At 49.9% G+C, this 14,461-nt stretch overlaps 1 protein-coding gene across 6 annotated transcripts in view; it reads right to left on the reverse strand.

Moving 5' to 3' along the window:
- The window catches only part of RNF220 (ring finger protein 220), a 153,809-nt gene that overhangs the window by 51,196 nt on the left and 88,152 nt on the right, over positions 1 to 14,461 (reverse strand). For all 6 annotated transcript variants that reach the window (XM_065740048.1, XM_065740022.1, XM_065740039.1 and 3 more), the window contains one exon: positions 6,082 to 6,127. In XM_065740048.1, the coding sequence (XP_065596120.1) occupies positions 6,082 to 6,127 (46 nt within the window). The remainder of the gene's footprint in view (positions 1 to 6,081; positions 6,128 to 14,461) is intronic.

Here is a 14,461-nt window from a genome sequence, read left to right on the forward strand (position 1 = left end):
ACCTAAGAAATCACTGGTAAACTTCAAGTCAACAGTAGCTAAGTCCAAATTCTACATGCAGTGAACCTGAGAGGAGAAATTGCTGCTGGAGTTTGACAGCATTTAAAAAAATGTATGCTGAGTTGTTAAGTCAAGTTTATTATTGGAAGAATTGGAGGGGGAAATCCAATTTAAAATTCTAATTTAAAATCTAAATTAACTAAACTAGGTTAAACGTAGCACAATACGTTGTAAAAGATACACACTGTAAGCTCAGCTCTCCAGATGTTTGTTTCTGGGAATCAGCTGGCGAGATCCAACAATAAATGACTGCTTGGAGATGTGTATGTTTGTGAAGGGAAGTGTAGATATCATCTGAATTGGACAGGTCAAGTGTGGTGACAACGTTATTAAAAAGCATAATACCTTGGAGAAAGGCAAGCTTTCCAGCAACATTTGCCTCTGGGCTGAAATGAAACATGAAAAAATGTGCATTTTTTTGAAAAGACAGGAGGAAGTAGAGGGATGACTCAGCACACAAATCCATTTGGTCAACAGAATGCAGTCCCTGGGCTCTGACAGTCCCCCTGGAGAGGAGAGCAGGGAAGTGTGGGCATGGAGTGGGACCCCAGAACAACATTCTGATTGTGGCAGTGTTGCTGCCCTTTCCCCACCAATAAACCAAGCACCAGGAGCTGGGAGGGTTAAATACATTTTGTCTTCCAATGTATTCTAGAGAAGGGGAAAAAGCACCCATCTCCCCATTCCTTGGCGACAGACAGACATATCCTCCCCACCTCCCGCTCCCCCCTCAGCCTCCTGGTAGCTCTAATCCAATATTATTATGTGAAAAATGGTTGGGCTAGCTATGGAGACAGTAAATTAAACGTTATGTATTAGTTTTTAGCGTGTGGTCCCAGGAAGAACGCCGGCCCCATTTATTCCACAAACCTCCTGAGCACCATGGCGATGACCTCTGGAAAAACGCAGGGCTAAACTAATCCCAAAGATGTCAATCTCGGGGCCTCTTCTACATACACTTGCAGTTTAGATTAATAAACTGTCTATTTTTAAATTGTGTGCAAGCACTTCAATTCTAAATACCTCGCCGGCATGTTAAACACGGCGTTAGCGATGCCAAGTCACACTTCCCCTTTGCTGTTAGGAAGCTTGACTTCATTTGTGTTTCTTGTTTCCCAGCGACGACGTGGCACACTCTGCATTTCAGCCCATGCCACTGGGACAGCGTGAGGTGGAGGGGGGGCAGTCCCAAGAGCTGTGGCACTGGGAAAAGTGCTGGAGGGAAAGGTGACTTCATAGAATTGTTCAAGTTGGAAGGGACTCTTAAAAGGCGTCTAGTCCACTAATGCAGTCGATCAGCCTCTCTGTCCTCCTGATTTTGGCCTCTTTCCCCCCAGGACTGTTGCAATGGGGCTGTTTCCCAGTAGCTGTGGCCAAACTGGTACCGCTGAATGGGGTAGGGGTAGGGATAGGACCCTGCTCCATCCCACCTCCACCATCTGGGAAGGCAGCTGTAGAGCTGAAGGCAGCTTTGCATTTTCCTCCCAGCTCTCTTCCATCTTTCCACCCCAAAACCGGGGCTGCTCTCTGCCTTTGGTGCCAACGTAGGGTTGGAGCTCCTGGGAGAGAGCATCCTCATCTTTTGATGCCCCTTCCCTGGCAAACCACAGCTCCCCGCATGGAGGACGCATGTGCGAGCAGCCGTGCAGCCTCATATTTCTCCCTCCCCTTTAAATCATCTTTCCATTGGGTAAAGGCACTCTCTGCGGAGGTTATAAACCCTGAGAGGATCAGCCTGAGCATTACACCTGGGGCAAGCTAAATAAAAAAAGGTCACTGGCGCTTTTTAAACATGGACAAAAAAGCAGTAAAATGTGTTTGGAAAAAAAAAATCTAGCATTAAATCATGACTTTTTGCCTGGCTCGCCTCATTAAAAGTGGCCTTTTGGAAGGTAAAATTATCATTGTAAGTGATAAGATCTTTAAGAAAATAATTCACGGCTTCTTCACCCTTTAATATGATAGCCGCCACCGGCTAATTTTTTTCTTAATGGCAACGAGGCCATCAATCTTGTTCAAGCCTTGTGCTTGCTCCTTGCTGTGCCGCTCTCGTCCTCCTTGTTTAGTGCTGGGCAGGGTGGGCACCAACCAAAGGTGCATGGCATTACCTCCATCACTCAGGGTGGGGGTGGGGTGGGATGGGGAGAATGGAAGCTGCACCCACCCCAGTTGACATCCCACTCCCTCTCAAGTCTGGTCATTCATGGGTATTAAAGTGCTGGGCTCCGGCTTTCTGACAGCCCTGGAAAAACACAGGGAGTCTATTTTTCTTAAACAATCCATCACCGCTGCTGTCAGCAGAACAAATACCCTACCCTGCTTTTTATGTATCTATAACCTTTTTTTTATTTGATTTTTTTCTATTTTTTTCTATTTTTTATTTTGGCACAAAGTGTTCCCTGCTTGATGCATTCAGCTTTAACTCTGCCGCCTAAATAGGTACTTATCACTTAACATGGAGGTGATGGCTTGACATGTTTTCTGTCTCCTGCCCTCCCCTCCACGGTAGGGAAGCCGTCAAAGTGTTGCTAATAGCTGTTATCACTTGGGAACTGTAACCCGAAAGCAATGAGTGATACCAGGCCTGGCTGTGATTTTCCCCCTTCACTCTTCTTGCCATTTGTTATGCTGCTGCTGGAGGATTCCTGACAAAAAGATGCTACTATTAAAGCTGACTTTCCTAGAAGCTTTTGGAGGGTCCACATTTGCTGCTGGGGAAGTGAGAGGTAAAATTATGTGGTGGCTTTTAACTGTGTGGGATGGAGCTGGGGATGGAAAGCTTCGACATAGGAAGGGTGAATAGTGAGCAAAAATAATGGTGTCAGCAGGAAGCTGCTGGTTTATTTCAGCAGTGTTGTGGCTGTGCAGGGTAGGAGACCCCTTCACAGTGAACCACCAATGGGTACACCCAGGATGGAGGGGACCGAGCTGCGGTCTGAAGCTGGGACACAACCCCAGGACTACATCTGTGTGTGCTTCTCCTGCCCAATGCAGCACAGCTGTTTGGGCCAAGCAGAGCGAGTGGCTTTGTTCAGGGCTGATTTGTGTTATGGCACATAAACTCTTGGAGGTTTGTGTTGGAGTGGCTCTGGTATTCATCACCCGGAGCTGGCAGCCGGCACGCACCCAAGGTAATTTCCCCTCCTTCACAGATCTGCGGGCCGTTCCCATGTCCCCACCTTGGCTGCAGCCTTGCCACAGCATTCAGATTTGGCTTTTTAATCCTTCCTCGTAAATTGGTGTTGTGTAGGGAGGAGCGTGACGTTCCCAAGCCCCTGCAGCGAGCTCCTGACACAAGAGAAGGAGTCAAAGCCCTGGGGTCCCAACACTGGCCCCTGCCCCTACCACCAGACATGATATGGAGAAGTTAAATGATCGTGCTAGAAATTTCATCTCCAGCTAGGCAGCTGGCAAGGGCTTAGCACAGCCGTTCTGTCAAGGTTTCAGGCTCCAAATCTTGCTTGTTTCAAAGCTCTTTCTCCTTGGAGGGCTTTAGTGGTCAAATTTCCCTCCAGGCGCTGTAATTCTCTTTCAAACAGCTCAGCCAAGTTGTAAAACTGCAGAGTGGGTGGGGGATCACGGTGGAGGTCCAGGAGCACCTGGGGTGTTTGCTGGTGGTGGGAGCTTGCACATGAGCTGGGCTTTGGTGGGCAAGGCAATCTGCAGTCATGTATGGGCAAGAAGAAGTTGCTGAAATTTAGGGAGCGAGATCTCACCTCCCTGGGCAGAGAACATCCCACCAAGATGATGGAACAGGTTGGCTGGATTGGTGACATATGCCCCATCCCTGGATGCCCCATCCCTGGAGACATCCAAGGACAGGCTGGACAGGGCTCTGAGCACCTGATGGAGATGTAGGTGTCTCAGTTCATTGCAGAGGACTTGGACTAGGTGGTCTTCGAGGGTTCCTTCCAACTCAAACAATTCTATGATTCGATACCCACGAAGTCATAGCCAGATAATGGCAAAAAGCACTTGTAGGTTGCTGGGAGAACATGGGAATGCTGGGACACATCTCCAGGATGTGCCCTCCTGAGTGGCTATCCTGTAGGACTTCCCCATGGGGGCCCAGGATGGTATGAAAGATTACTAACAACTCCCTGTTCATGCTGGGGAATGAGATTTTTTTTCCCATCCATTCTGATTGTCATCAGAGATGAGTGCCATGGGGGAGCCAGGACACCCCATGAATTCCTGTGCCTGGGGAAGACCTTTCCTGCTGCAAAACAGATGGGCTTTTAGCCCTTTTTTGCCCCTCTGCCTTCTGCAAAGCTCAGACACACATGTGGAAGCTAGCTGGGCTCTCAGCAACACCAGGATGAAGGCTCTGATGATTATTGCTGAGCATTATTTTGGAGCTGCATGGGCAGATGCATTGACTGCGGTCCCCACCTCACAGTCCTTGTTTGGCCGTCAGTGCTCCAGTCGGCCCCGATAATAGAAGAACTTGATACAATAATCCTGCATTCATCGCATCCCATGTTGAGTGATTGGATTTTCTTTGACATATTGCCATGAAAATTGACCCAGTGCAGTGAGTGACAGCTCTTGAGGGGCAGGAGAGCAGGGAGCGAGGGACGTGTGCTTACTGCTGCCAGCAGAGACAGACGTTTGCTGGGGTAACTGTGGGGAAGGGGTGGGCTTTCTAAGAGGGATTTTGCATCCCAGTGGCTCAGTGAGCACAAGGGAAGGAGCAGCCTTGGCTCACACCTTGTCACCTGAGCCTTGTGCGGTGACAAAGGGGACTTTAACACTGAGCTCACCTGGTGGTCAGCACACCACCTGCCTGTGCCACACAGGACTTGTCTCCCAGCAAAAACCACCTAGAAATAATGAATCCTCTTGGGCTGAGAGGCTTTCAAGCTCTCTGAGAAGGGAATGAAAGATTTCCCGATTTCACCCTCTCCCTCCCTGCTCTTGTGGCTTCTTGAAGTTAATGTTCTTAGGCCCAGACGTGACGGGCAAAGGGAAAAGATCCATGTGGTGACAGGGGACGATTGATCTCCTTTACATAGAACGACTCTCCAGTCCCAGTTTAATCCCCTCGCTCAAGGCAAATGGGATTCTTTGTCAATGGAAACTTCAAAAGCCCAGCCCTGCCGAGAGATGGACCTTCTGCTTTATCTGCTGGCTGTCACTCACATAGCGTGTCCCTCCAAACAGCTCATCTGTCTTCCCTCCTGTCCTGCTCCTGAACAGGCATTATTTTGCAGGTGCTACTCAGCTCCTTCAGGATGCCCAAAGGCAGCCACATTCCCTGTGGTTTCCCTGTGTGTCTTTATTTTCCCTTTGGGTTTGAGTTTCCTTTGGAGGTATCCCAGGGGAAAGCTGGCTCCCAGCCCCTGGCCTAGGGGGTCAGCAGGGTACCTATGTCCTTGGCAAGGCACTGGCCCTCACACTGCATTCCAGCTGCTTCAAATATTACCCAAAGCACCCAGAAAAAAAAATAGGTAAGCAGGGTCTGAAGCTCCTTGCCAGCTATTTGCCTGCCCAGCATTTTCCTGCTGCAGCATCATCTTAAGGGCAGCTAATTAACAGATGATGCCCTTTACAGTGATGCTATGATGCATTTCAATCCTGGCAGGGATTGCTGAACCGAGGGGATGGGAGGGGGGTACTGGAAGGGGAATCCAGCTGAGAAAGGGTCTTTTAGTGATTTGGGTGAGCTTTGGTCCCCTAGAGGTGGCCCTGCTCCCCTCTTCCAGAGCTGGCATATGGCTCTGGCCCCATAGCTCCCGTGCATGATTTCACAGTCTGAGCTCAGTATGCGTGTGATCAGCTCTCATTAGCTGTCATTAGACACAATCTGGAGTCCTGGAGCCTGCTGGGTCCTTCAACTCCAGCGTCCCTCAGCTGCACAGGATGCGGTGGGGATGAGAAACAGGAACAGCATCCCCTGTGCTGGCTTGACTCCTGGGATGGTCTCCTCCCCAGGGAGCAAAGAGTGGAACTTGATGGGAAGGTGATGGGAAATAAAGAGCATCACTCCAGGGAAAAACATTTCGAGAGGTACTCACTTACCTTGGGGGTGCCTGCTGCCATGGCATCCTTCAGGATGGAGTTCTTACTGCCAAGAGAGAAGAAAACATGGTCAGAGCCATGAAAGCACTGCAGTGGGCAGAGTGGGGAGCTCTTGGAAGGGAGCTCCAACAGCAAAGAGCTCTTCCACCCTGGGGAAAAAATAGCAGGGTGCCTGCTGGGGCAGTGGGATGACAGCCACAGAGAGGGTGGTGAGCCCTGCATGGGGCTGGGCACAATAAAATGGGAGGATGGGAAGCAGAAGGAATATAAATCACCGTAAAGAGCAAGGGAACGAAGATCCCCGCTGCTGCCACTGCTGCCGCAGGCTGGAGTGATTTGTGAAGCCAGCCTGCTCCCCCGTTTAGCAGGGAAGGAGGTTCCTGTTGTGGCACTCCTCCTTTCCTGCCCTCGCCAGCGGGAGATGCTGCAGATTTAATAACACCTTCCCCCTTCCAGACAGGTTAAACTTGAAACAATTACATATCAAAGCCGACATGGCGGGGAGGCCCGCGCTGTAATTTTTTGGTTATTAAAGTAATCTCTCTCATGTAAATTCTCCTGCTAACATGCTGCAAACAGCATTAGGAAATAAATGATTTCCCCGTGATTCGATTTGTCAATGCAAAGCACCTGCAGCAGGCAAAAAAGAGCTTGAAATATGCTGCCAGCCCCAGTGCCGGTACTCATGGTGCGGGCTGGATGCCCTGAGCCTGGGGAGGTGATGGATGGATGGGTGGGCGGGGGGGCTGGGAAGGGGAGGGATGGAATTGTGTTTAATAACAAAATTTGTATGCAAGCCCGCATCCCAGGCTAAGGATGAGTGATCGGCAGCCAGAAAGTATTAAAAAGCCTCGCTAAACAGATGCTGACAATAGAACAAGACATATCAAATCAGATCTACTTCAGGAGCATTAATACACGCACGTGCCCCCCCCCCCGTGCGCGCGCCGTGCCGCACACACACGCTCCTTTCTTCTCAATCACAGCAATATGGGAGACATCAATAAATTTTTATGAGACTTTTAGAAGATCAACATGGTACTAGATGTGACAAAAAAGCAATGTGCCTGTCATGTTCGCTTTGTCGGGGACACTTTAGCCCCAGATGCCGAGCTGCAGTGGCAGCGGGGAGAAATTGAATTTGGCTGGCTTTAATCTGCCTTGATTTGGCAGATGGCTGGGTGTTATGAAATGAGAAGGGATGGAGGAAGGTGTTTTCTCCCGGGGCTACAGTCCCCTCCTCTACCAGTGCCACCGCCCCACAGTGGTGACACCCACAGTGATCTCTCTCCGCTGGGTCACCCCAGATGGCAGAGCCCTGGGGTCAGTGAGGTGCTGCTTTAGCATGAGTATACCCAGAGTGTGATGCTCAATATGAACGAAGGCTGTGTGTTTTGGGGATGCCATAGCTACCATCCTGTGTGGCTGCTGCTACAGAGCACTGCTGATGCCACTGTGCCCCATCCCACAGCTTCACCATCCCTGGTACCCCAGCCCTGCGGCCCTCTCCTTTCTCTGTTCCCATCATGAGCAACTGGGACATCTATTGAGACATAAATGCCATCTTCAGTTCCCTCTTGCCTCCATGCCAGATAGAACTTGTTCTGCCTTGACGATGGCCAAAATTGAGCTTAAAATTCCTCACCTCCCACAGTGCCTTCACTTTTGGAATTGCTCAAAGTGTGAAACAATGCTTTTTTTTTTCTTTTATAAACCAAAGCCCAGGTTGAAAGAAACAAACCAACAACAACTCATTTCCTCCATTTTCTTGTTAAAGGTGTTTAAAATTATTCCTTTCCGAGGGCGAGAGGAAGAACCTCATTAATTCCTTCCAGCAATGGCAGTAGCGCCAGAAAAGCGGAACTCCCAGGAAGAGAGTTTCTTCGGTCAGCCAACGAGCTGCCACTGGGACCAGGGAGAAGGGCTCCGTGTGGATTGTTCTTCACTGGGAGGGACCACTGACAACCACGTTGCATTAGATCTGCTCTACAGCAGTTGTGCCAGGAAGGGGCTGCGAATGGAAGGGCCATCAGCAAAGAGAAACCTTCCCGTCCATAAACACTGGAGACAAATTAAAAATGGTAAAAGGGAAATCAAGACCTTTAAAGTTCAAACACTTTTCGGTGCCTTTTAAAGTTTTTTGCTCTAGGCTCTCGCAGAGAGCACAATCTTTGGAGACCTCGGGATTCTCTTTAATCACCCAGCCAGGCTGCAGTGGTCTGAAATGATTACACATTTACATAGTAATAACCCCAACACTCCCCACATTATTTCATGGCTAGCATATTTCCACTCAGCGAGTGATCCATGTGTTTTAAATTATAACCTGTACATAGGAAATTAGTTACTAAGTACGATATTCACAGGCTCGTCTGACACTTCTAATTAAGGTGATTTACACAGAATTATCCTACAAAATAAAAAAATGGTGTTTTGCTAGCTAATAAAATATAATTACTACCCGCTTTTATAAGTTACAGTTAGTTTTAATCTATTTGGGGAATTGTTTATCTAGTTCATTACAGCAAAACAACTTCTTTCCATTTTAGGGACCCCCACCCCCCCAAACTACCAAATAAGAAAGGAAAGATCCTGGGAAGAGGCAGTACTTTGGGCATCCTGGCTCTGCCCCGATGGCTTTGCATCTCCAGCTGGGAGCCCCAGTCCTGGCTGTGTGTTCCTGCATATGAGGAAATGCTTCTTCGAAAGAGCAGTGATGCCTTGGCACAGGTGGCCCAGGGAGTGGTGGGGTCACCATCCCTGGAGGTGTTCAAGGAATGTGGAGATATGGCACTGAGGGACACAGTCAGTGGGCAGGGGGGACGGGGTTGGACAGGATGCTCTTAGAGAGGCCTTTTCCAACCTTAACAATCCTATGACTCTGTGATCCCACGTGTGCAGATGCTCAGTGACTTTGCAGGGATGCTTACAACACTGCCTAGAGGCTGGCGTGCACCTGCTATTTCCCATCCCTGCTTCTCATCCCCAAAACACTCTCACCAGCCCTCAGGATATGACAGCCTTAAGCCAGAGTGTGACCAGCTCCCCTGTGGCATCCCACAAAGCCAGGAGCACGCCGTGGCCAGCTGATGTATTTCTGTACAAACAATCCAATGGACACAATTTATTTCCAGTGGCTCGGGCTCCCAGCCTCAGGACGGAGCAGCAGCAGCAGAGCCGCGTGGAGCAGACGCCGGCAGGGAATCAGCAGCAGCCGGGCAGAGAGGGAATTGGATTTTTGTGGACGCCAGTTTAAATAAGTGGAAGTGTCACTTGAAGCCTAAATAAGGAAATGAGGGTTTGATTATATATATATTTTTAAACTACATGAGGCCTAACCCTCGCCCAGCCACAGGTGACAGCTCCCCAGAGCCACCGCACGTGATCTGTGCTGTCAGGGGGAGCACGCCGGGATGTTTAACCTGCTCCAAACGCTGATTTAAACATCCCCTGCATCCAATGGTAAAAGGGTCACAGTGATGGAAAGAACAACCACAGCCCTGGAGTGGGGCCCAGGAGCCTGCTGCACCTCAGTTCCATCTGTGCTCTCCAACTGCTCTCCCAGTCAATATCTGTGAGCCGCAGTGCCCAGCTGGAAGGTGACACTGCAGCAGGAATGCAACAGGAGCACGAATTGCCCTGAGCAAGGGACCCAGCACATGATACCCTTCTGCCTGCCCTGCCCCTGCTCGTGGGGTTTGGCAGGTTCTGGGTGGCAAAGGGGTGTTGCGGAGGTGTGAGGTGAGGGTGGGATGGAGAAATATTTCACTATTTGAAAAGGAGGTGGCTGGAAAGAGGGAAGTTGGAGGGAAAGGTCATGTGCGAGATTGATCCGGGGGGCTCTTTGCTACCACGGCTGTAATGAGCGTTTAATTATTCCCAGCTCACATGGCAGTTCAGAAGAGGCTCTGCAGAAGGCAAGGCATGCATTGCTCAAGGGAAAATCACGAGCTGAGGATTTATATCTCACCTCTGGTTTCTGTGTATACCCCCCCGTGCTGGGCCTCCTGTCCAGTGCTGCACCCCACTGCACCCACAGACCCTGGCGTTAGGACACAGGCTCTGTGTGCTGCCAGCCTGCACCCAGAGTACCTTACAGGTTCTGCCTGGATGAGGAGATGTGCGGCCCACAAGTTTCTCACCCACCTGCAAACTCATGGAAACACCAGGTCATGGGGCTGCTCTGCATCCTTAGGGGATGCGCTGGGACGGGGCACCCAAGGCAGGACGAGGACAAGGCACCCTCCCCTCCTGCCTGTGATCAGCCTGCCACAGCAAGGGGCAGAGACACAAATCAGAGGGAGGAGAAAGAGGATAAATCCACTGCATCAACAGCACCACATTCACAAGTTAATAAACAGCCTTCTCTCCTCATAAATTCCCTCCTTTTTCCCATGGTTCCCCTCCAGTGACAGTGGCAGGTGTGGACCCAGGATGCTCCAAGCCTATCTGGTACAGAACAGATGGGTCTGTGTAGGCATCCTTCCCCTGTACACACAGGGTGGGGAAGGTAGGAGAGCCATGGGGTGGGTGAATAGCATGACAAATCCCCATGCAAGCATGTAGACTTTAGGTGGTGTTTATAAGGGTATTTGGTGGGTGACAAAGTGCCTCATGACACAACAGGACTGTGGAGCATGCAGTTGGTCCTGTGTCCTGTCCAAGTGTCACCCACCAGCTGTTACTTCTAGGCATCAACAGATGTGCTTATATCCCAAATTTGGCCACCAGACCCCTGAACCGTGCTCTGACATGGAGCAGCTCAGCTGGGCAGCACGGGGTGCTCTGCAAGGGGATGAGGCAAACCTTCCATGCTGGATGGACCGACCTTATCCCAGCAGTGTGGTTTTCTGGGGGATAAGGAGCCCAGAGGCACCATCCCGCTACACAAAGTATGGCCAGGCACTTAATAGCACCTGTCCCCAGCATCTCCAAGCATGGATTTATGCCTCCAGGGGTCACCTCTGGCAAGACTCTAATAACATGACTTTATTAGCTTTCTTGTTCCTTCTTTAAGATACAGGAGCACAGGGGGAGGAGGGCAGCGATGGGGGAAAGGGGGGTGCACGGGGAGGAAGCGCTGCCCTGGCGATTCCCTCCTGGGTGACAAGGGGGAGAGGGAGAAAAATGACACTCCCTCGAAATTTATCATGCACCCAATTACAATGTTAATTGGCAAGTCCCAGAAATCAATTAATTCGCAAATTTTTTTCAATTAAAAGTTAAGATAAATCATAAAACGTTATTAAGGAAAGGCCAAACTCTGTGAACTTTTTTTTTCTTCTTTGGTCGGCATCTACGTTTTTTAATTTAAATAAAAAAAAAAAAAAAAAGAGCTGTGTTGCCAAAGCCCGATGCCCTTGAGTGCCTTTGCTGAAGCGCAGGGGGCTGTCATCAGCAGGACTGGGCTGAAGACAGATAAAAAAATATCGACCAGTCGGACACACTGCTTCTGCTTTATTGATCAGGCGGGAATTTAACTTGCTGTGCATATCCACCGTGTCAGCAAGGGCCACGGGCGAAATTAAAAGTACTTGGCTTGGAGATGTCGCCTTGATACCGGGGGGTGGGGAGAGAGGGAGGGGGACGCAGAGGGGGAACAGAAGGGAAAGGAGAAGGAGGAGGTGGAGAAAGAAGAGGGGAAAAGCAGGAAGAAGAGCAGAAGTTGAGGAGTGGAAGTGCCCGTGTGCTCAGTGTGCTTTTCCATGGGTGCCATCTCGATTGGCTCGGTGCTCCCACGTAACTGCTGTATGTAAGGAAGGGTGCAGTATGCACTTTAATGGGGCTTTGGGAAAGAAGTCCCTCTCAACACAAAGCGCCTCTGATCTTCCCCATTCAGACGCTGGTGGATCTGCAGTGCTCACTGAGCGAGATACCTGGCTGTCAGGTTCAAGTCCCCAGCATAAATCGAGGAGACCTGGGGTGAGAGCCATGACCCCACTGTGACACATGACAACAGAGCTAATTTGGGTTTTATGCTCTCTATTCATCCTGCAGGGCCTGGCAGCATGGCTGCTCATTCCTCCCTGTGCCACTCGGGGAAGTGCGCAGTGCATCAGGAGCAGCAGAACTTAAGCACAGATTTCCTTGTGCAGGAGAAGGGTCAGACCCAGGTGTAAGAACTGGTCATGTGCATCCCACCTGCCCAGAAGGAACACTGAAAGCTGCTGGCATGTGGTCACATATGCGTCTTGTCCCTCAGGTGTTGGCATAAGGTGACTTTAATCAAAAAGGCCACGTAACTTCTGTGAAATTGGTTGCACCTGCTGGTGCTTGGGGATGTCAGATGCTGAGCACTTGTGTGGAATGGGCTGACCTGGCCACTTCCCAGGGTCCCATAGTCCCACTTTTGGCTCTTTCAAGGGAATCAGAAGAGAAGTTACATCTAGACACACCAGAAAGGTCACCAGAGGAGCCAGCAGCTCTTGAGGCATGCACAGGAATGTCACCTCTGGTCCTAGTGTAATGACAAGGAGATCTGCCAGAAGCAGCTAACCAGTGGTAAAAATGAGCAGGGGAAATCACAGCTCTGAACCACAGCTTTGCTGCTGGCCATGCAAGGGGGAACCCGCTAGCTGTCATGCAGGGAAATAAAAGTCCCCCCTGCCAAATACATTTTTAAGAGCACTGCTTTTTCAAGAACAGCGCATCATGCCATTAAAAAAGAATGCACCCAAAGGCACATTTCTCAACCTTCCAGCGGTTGACTCAGCAACTGCAGTATTTATAATGTGACTTCTTTAGGCTTTTTGAATTCTCAATGGCCCTCCCACCCCAAACCCAAGTTATAGCTCCAAAGCTGCATCTCTTCTCCATCTGTAGATGCTTGCATGAGGCATGAAACATGTGCATGTGAATCAAGAAGACCTGCATCCAGGCTTCATGCACATGAGTGTTCATGTATTTGGGGTGATGCATGCAGAGAGAATTGCTGTCATTATTTCTTATTTTTTAGTGTGGTGGCATTTGGCTACTCAGCAAGGGACCAGCACCTCTGCTCTCCCCATTGCATGGATGCAGTGAGCAGAGCATCCTTCCCATCACCGCTTCCCTGCTGTGCTATGCTTGTGCTCCCCCAAGGTGAGCCAGGAGGTAATTCCTCTTAGGAGGAATACCAACAGACTCACCCTGCAAGAGTTAAACCCCATAAAACCGAGGCTTGTAGTTTTGTTTTCTTTCAATTTATACCCTTCACTTACAGAATTGGGGGTTGGGGAGGGGGGAGCAAAAGGAAGGAGGGGGAGAAAAAGGAAAGCCAGGTGACATATTCTAAGAGGGAGCACCGAAAACGTGTTAAGCACTTCAAAATCTCATATATTCAATCGGCCTCTGGCAAGACATCTGCCTAATGTTAGCGCTTAAATATCCTTTTCCATTTTACATGCATTCAAGTCTCATTTGAGCGAAATGAAACGGTATTATTAAAGGGAGATTTTGCACAAATGGCCTGAATTTGACATGTCAAGTTCAATGAGGCTGTTACATATGTAACACCGAGAAGGGCTCGGAGGCTGCTGGCTCTTGAAACAGCGCCAGTGGCTCAGAAATGAAATTTGCATTCAGAGAGCCTGGCCGAGCCGCGCGGGGCTCAGCCGGGTGGTGCCCACTGTGCTGGTGCTGCCCATGAGAAGGGCTGTCCCTGTGCACTGGGGACAGCGAAAGCATTCCTGCAGCCTGGTGAGGCACACCTCAGGTGTGTGGATGGACAGTACTTGGGTGACTTTTCAGCTCTCTCCTATCCCAGCTCCAGCCTGGAGGAATCCCTTTCCTCCTTCTCTTCCACCATCATGATGCACGGAGCTCTGTGCTCCAGAAATGCCCCTAAAGCCCCCCAAAATGGAGGCAGCAGCACAAGGCAGCACTCAAATTGCTTAGCCACCAGATTTTCCCCTCTCCATCTAGCTCCAGGGCAGCTTGCTTGCCCCCAGCACAACCTGAAAGCCATTCTGCCTTCGGGAGTGCCACCTCTCTGCAGCAGCCCTAGAACCGCAGAGTCCCCAGAGCTGCAGGCTTTGTGGGCAGGAGAAGGTGCGCCTTACTAACCCGTAGCGCCGGAAATTTATGATTTTGTTGCATATCATTAAGGTTTATTAAAACTTAACAGCGCGCACCGCAATTGGCTACATCCTCTTTAAATTAAACAAAATAAAAAAATAAAATAAGGGGCCCTTGGAAAGCAGCCCCTCAGTTTGCTTCTCCCCATCAGACTGATAAGTAACAGCTGCTCAGCCATTTCAGTAACGAGTCGGCATTGGCAGGGAGCGGCCAGGGCTGCCGGTGCCCGTCACGTTTATAGGCCTACATTTTATTTTTATGTTTATTGGGTTATTTGAGATCATTATTAGTTTCTCTCTCCTCTTGTTGATGTGTTCTCGCTCCC

The sequence above is a fragment of the Cyrtonyx montezumae genome, unplaced genomic scaffold (assembly GCF_038088225.1).
Source record: "Cyrtonyx montezumae isolate F1298 unplaced genomic scaffold, pur_monq_1.0 scaffold_1, whole genome shotgun sequence".
In the NCBI taxonomy this organism is placed as follows: domain Eukaryota; kingdom Metazoa; phylum Chordata; class Aves; order Galliformes; family Odontophoridae; genus Cyrtonyx; species Cyrtonyx montezumae.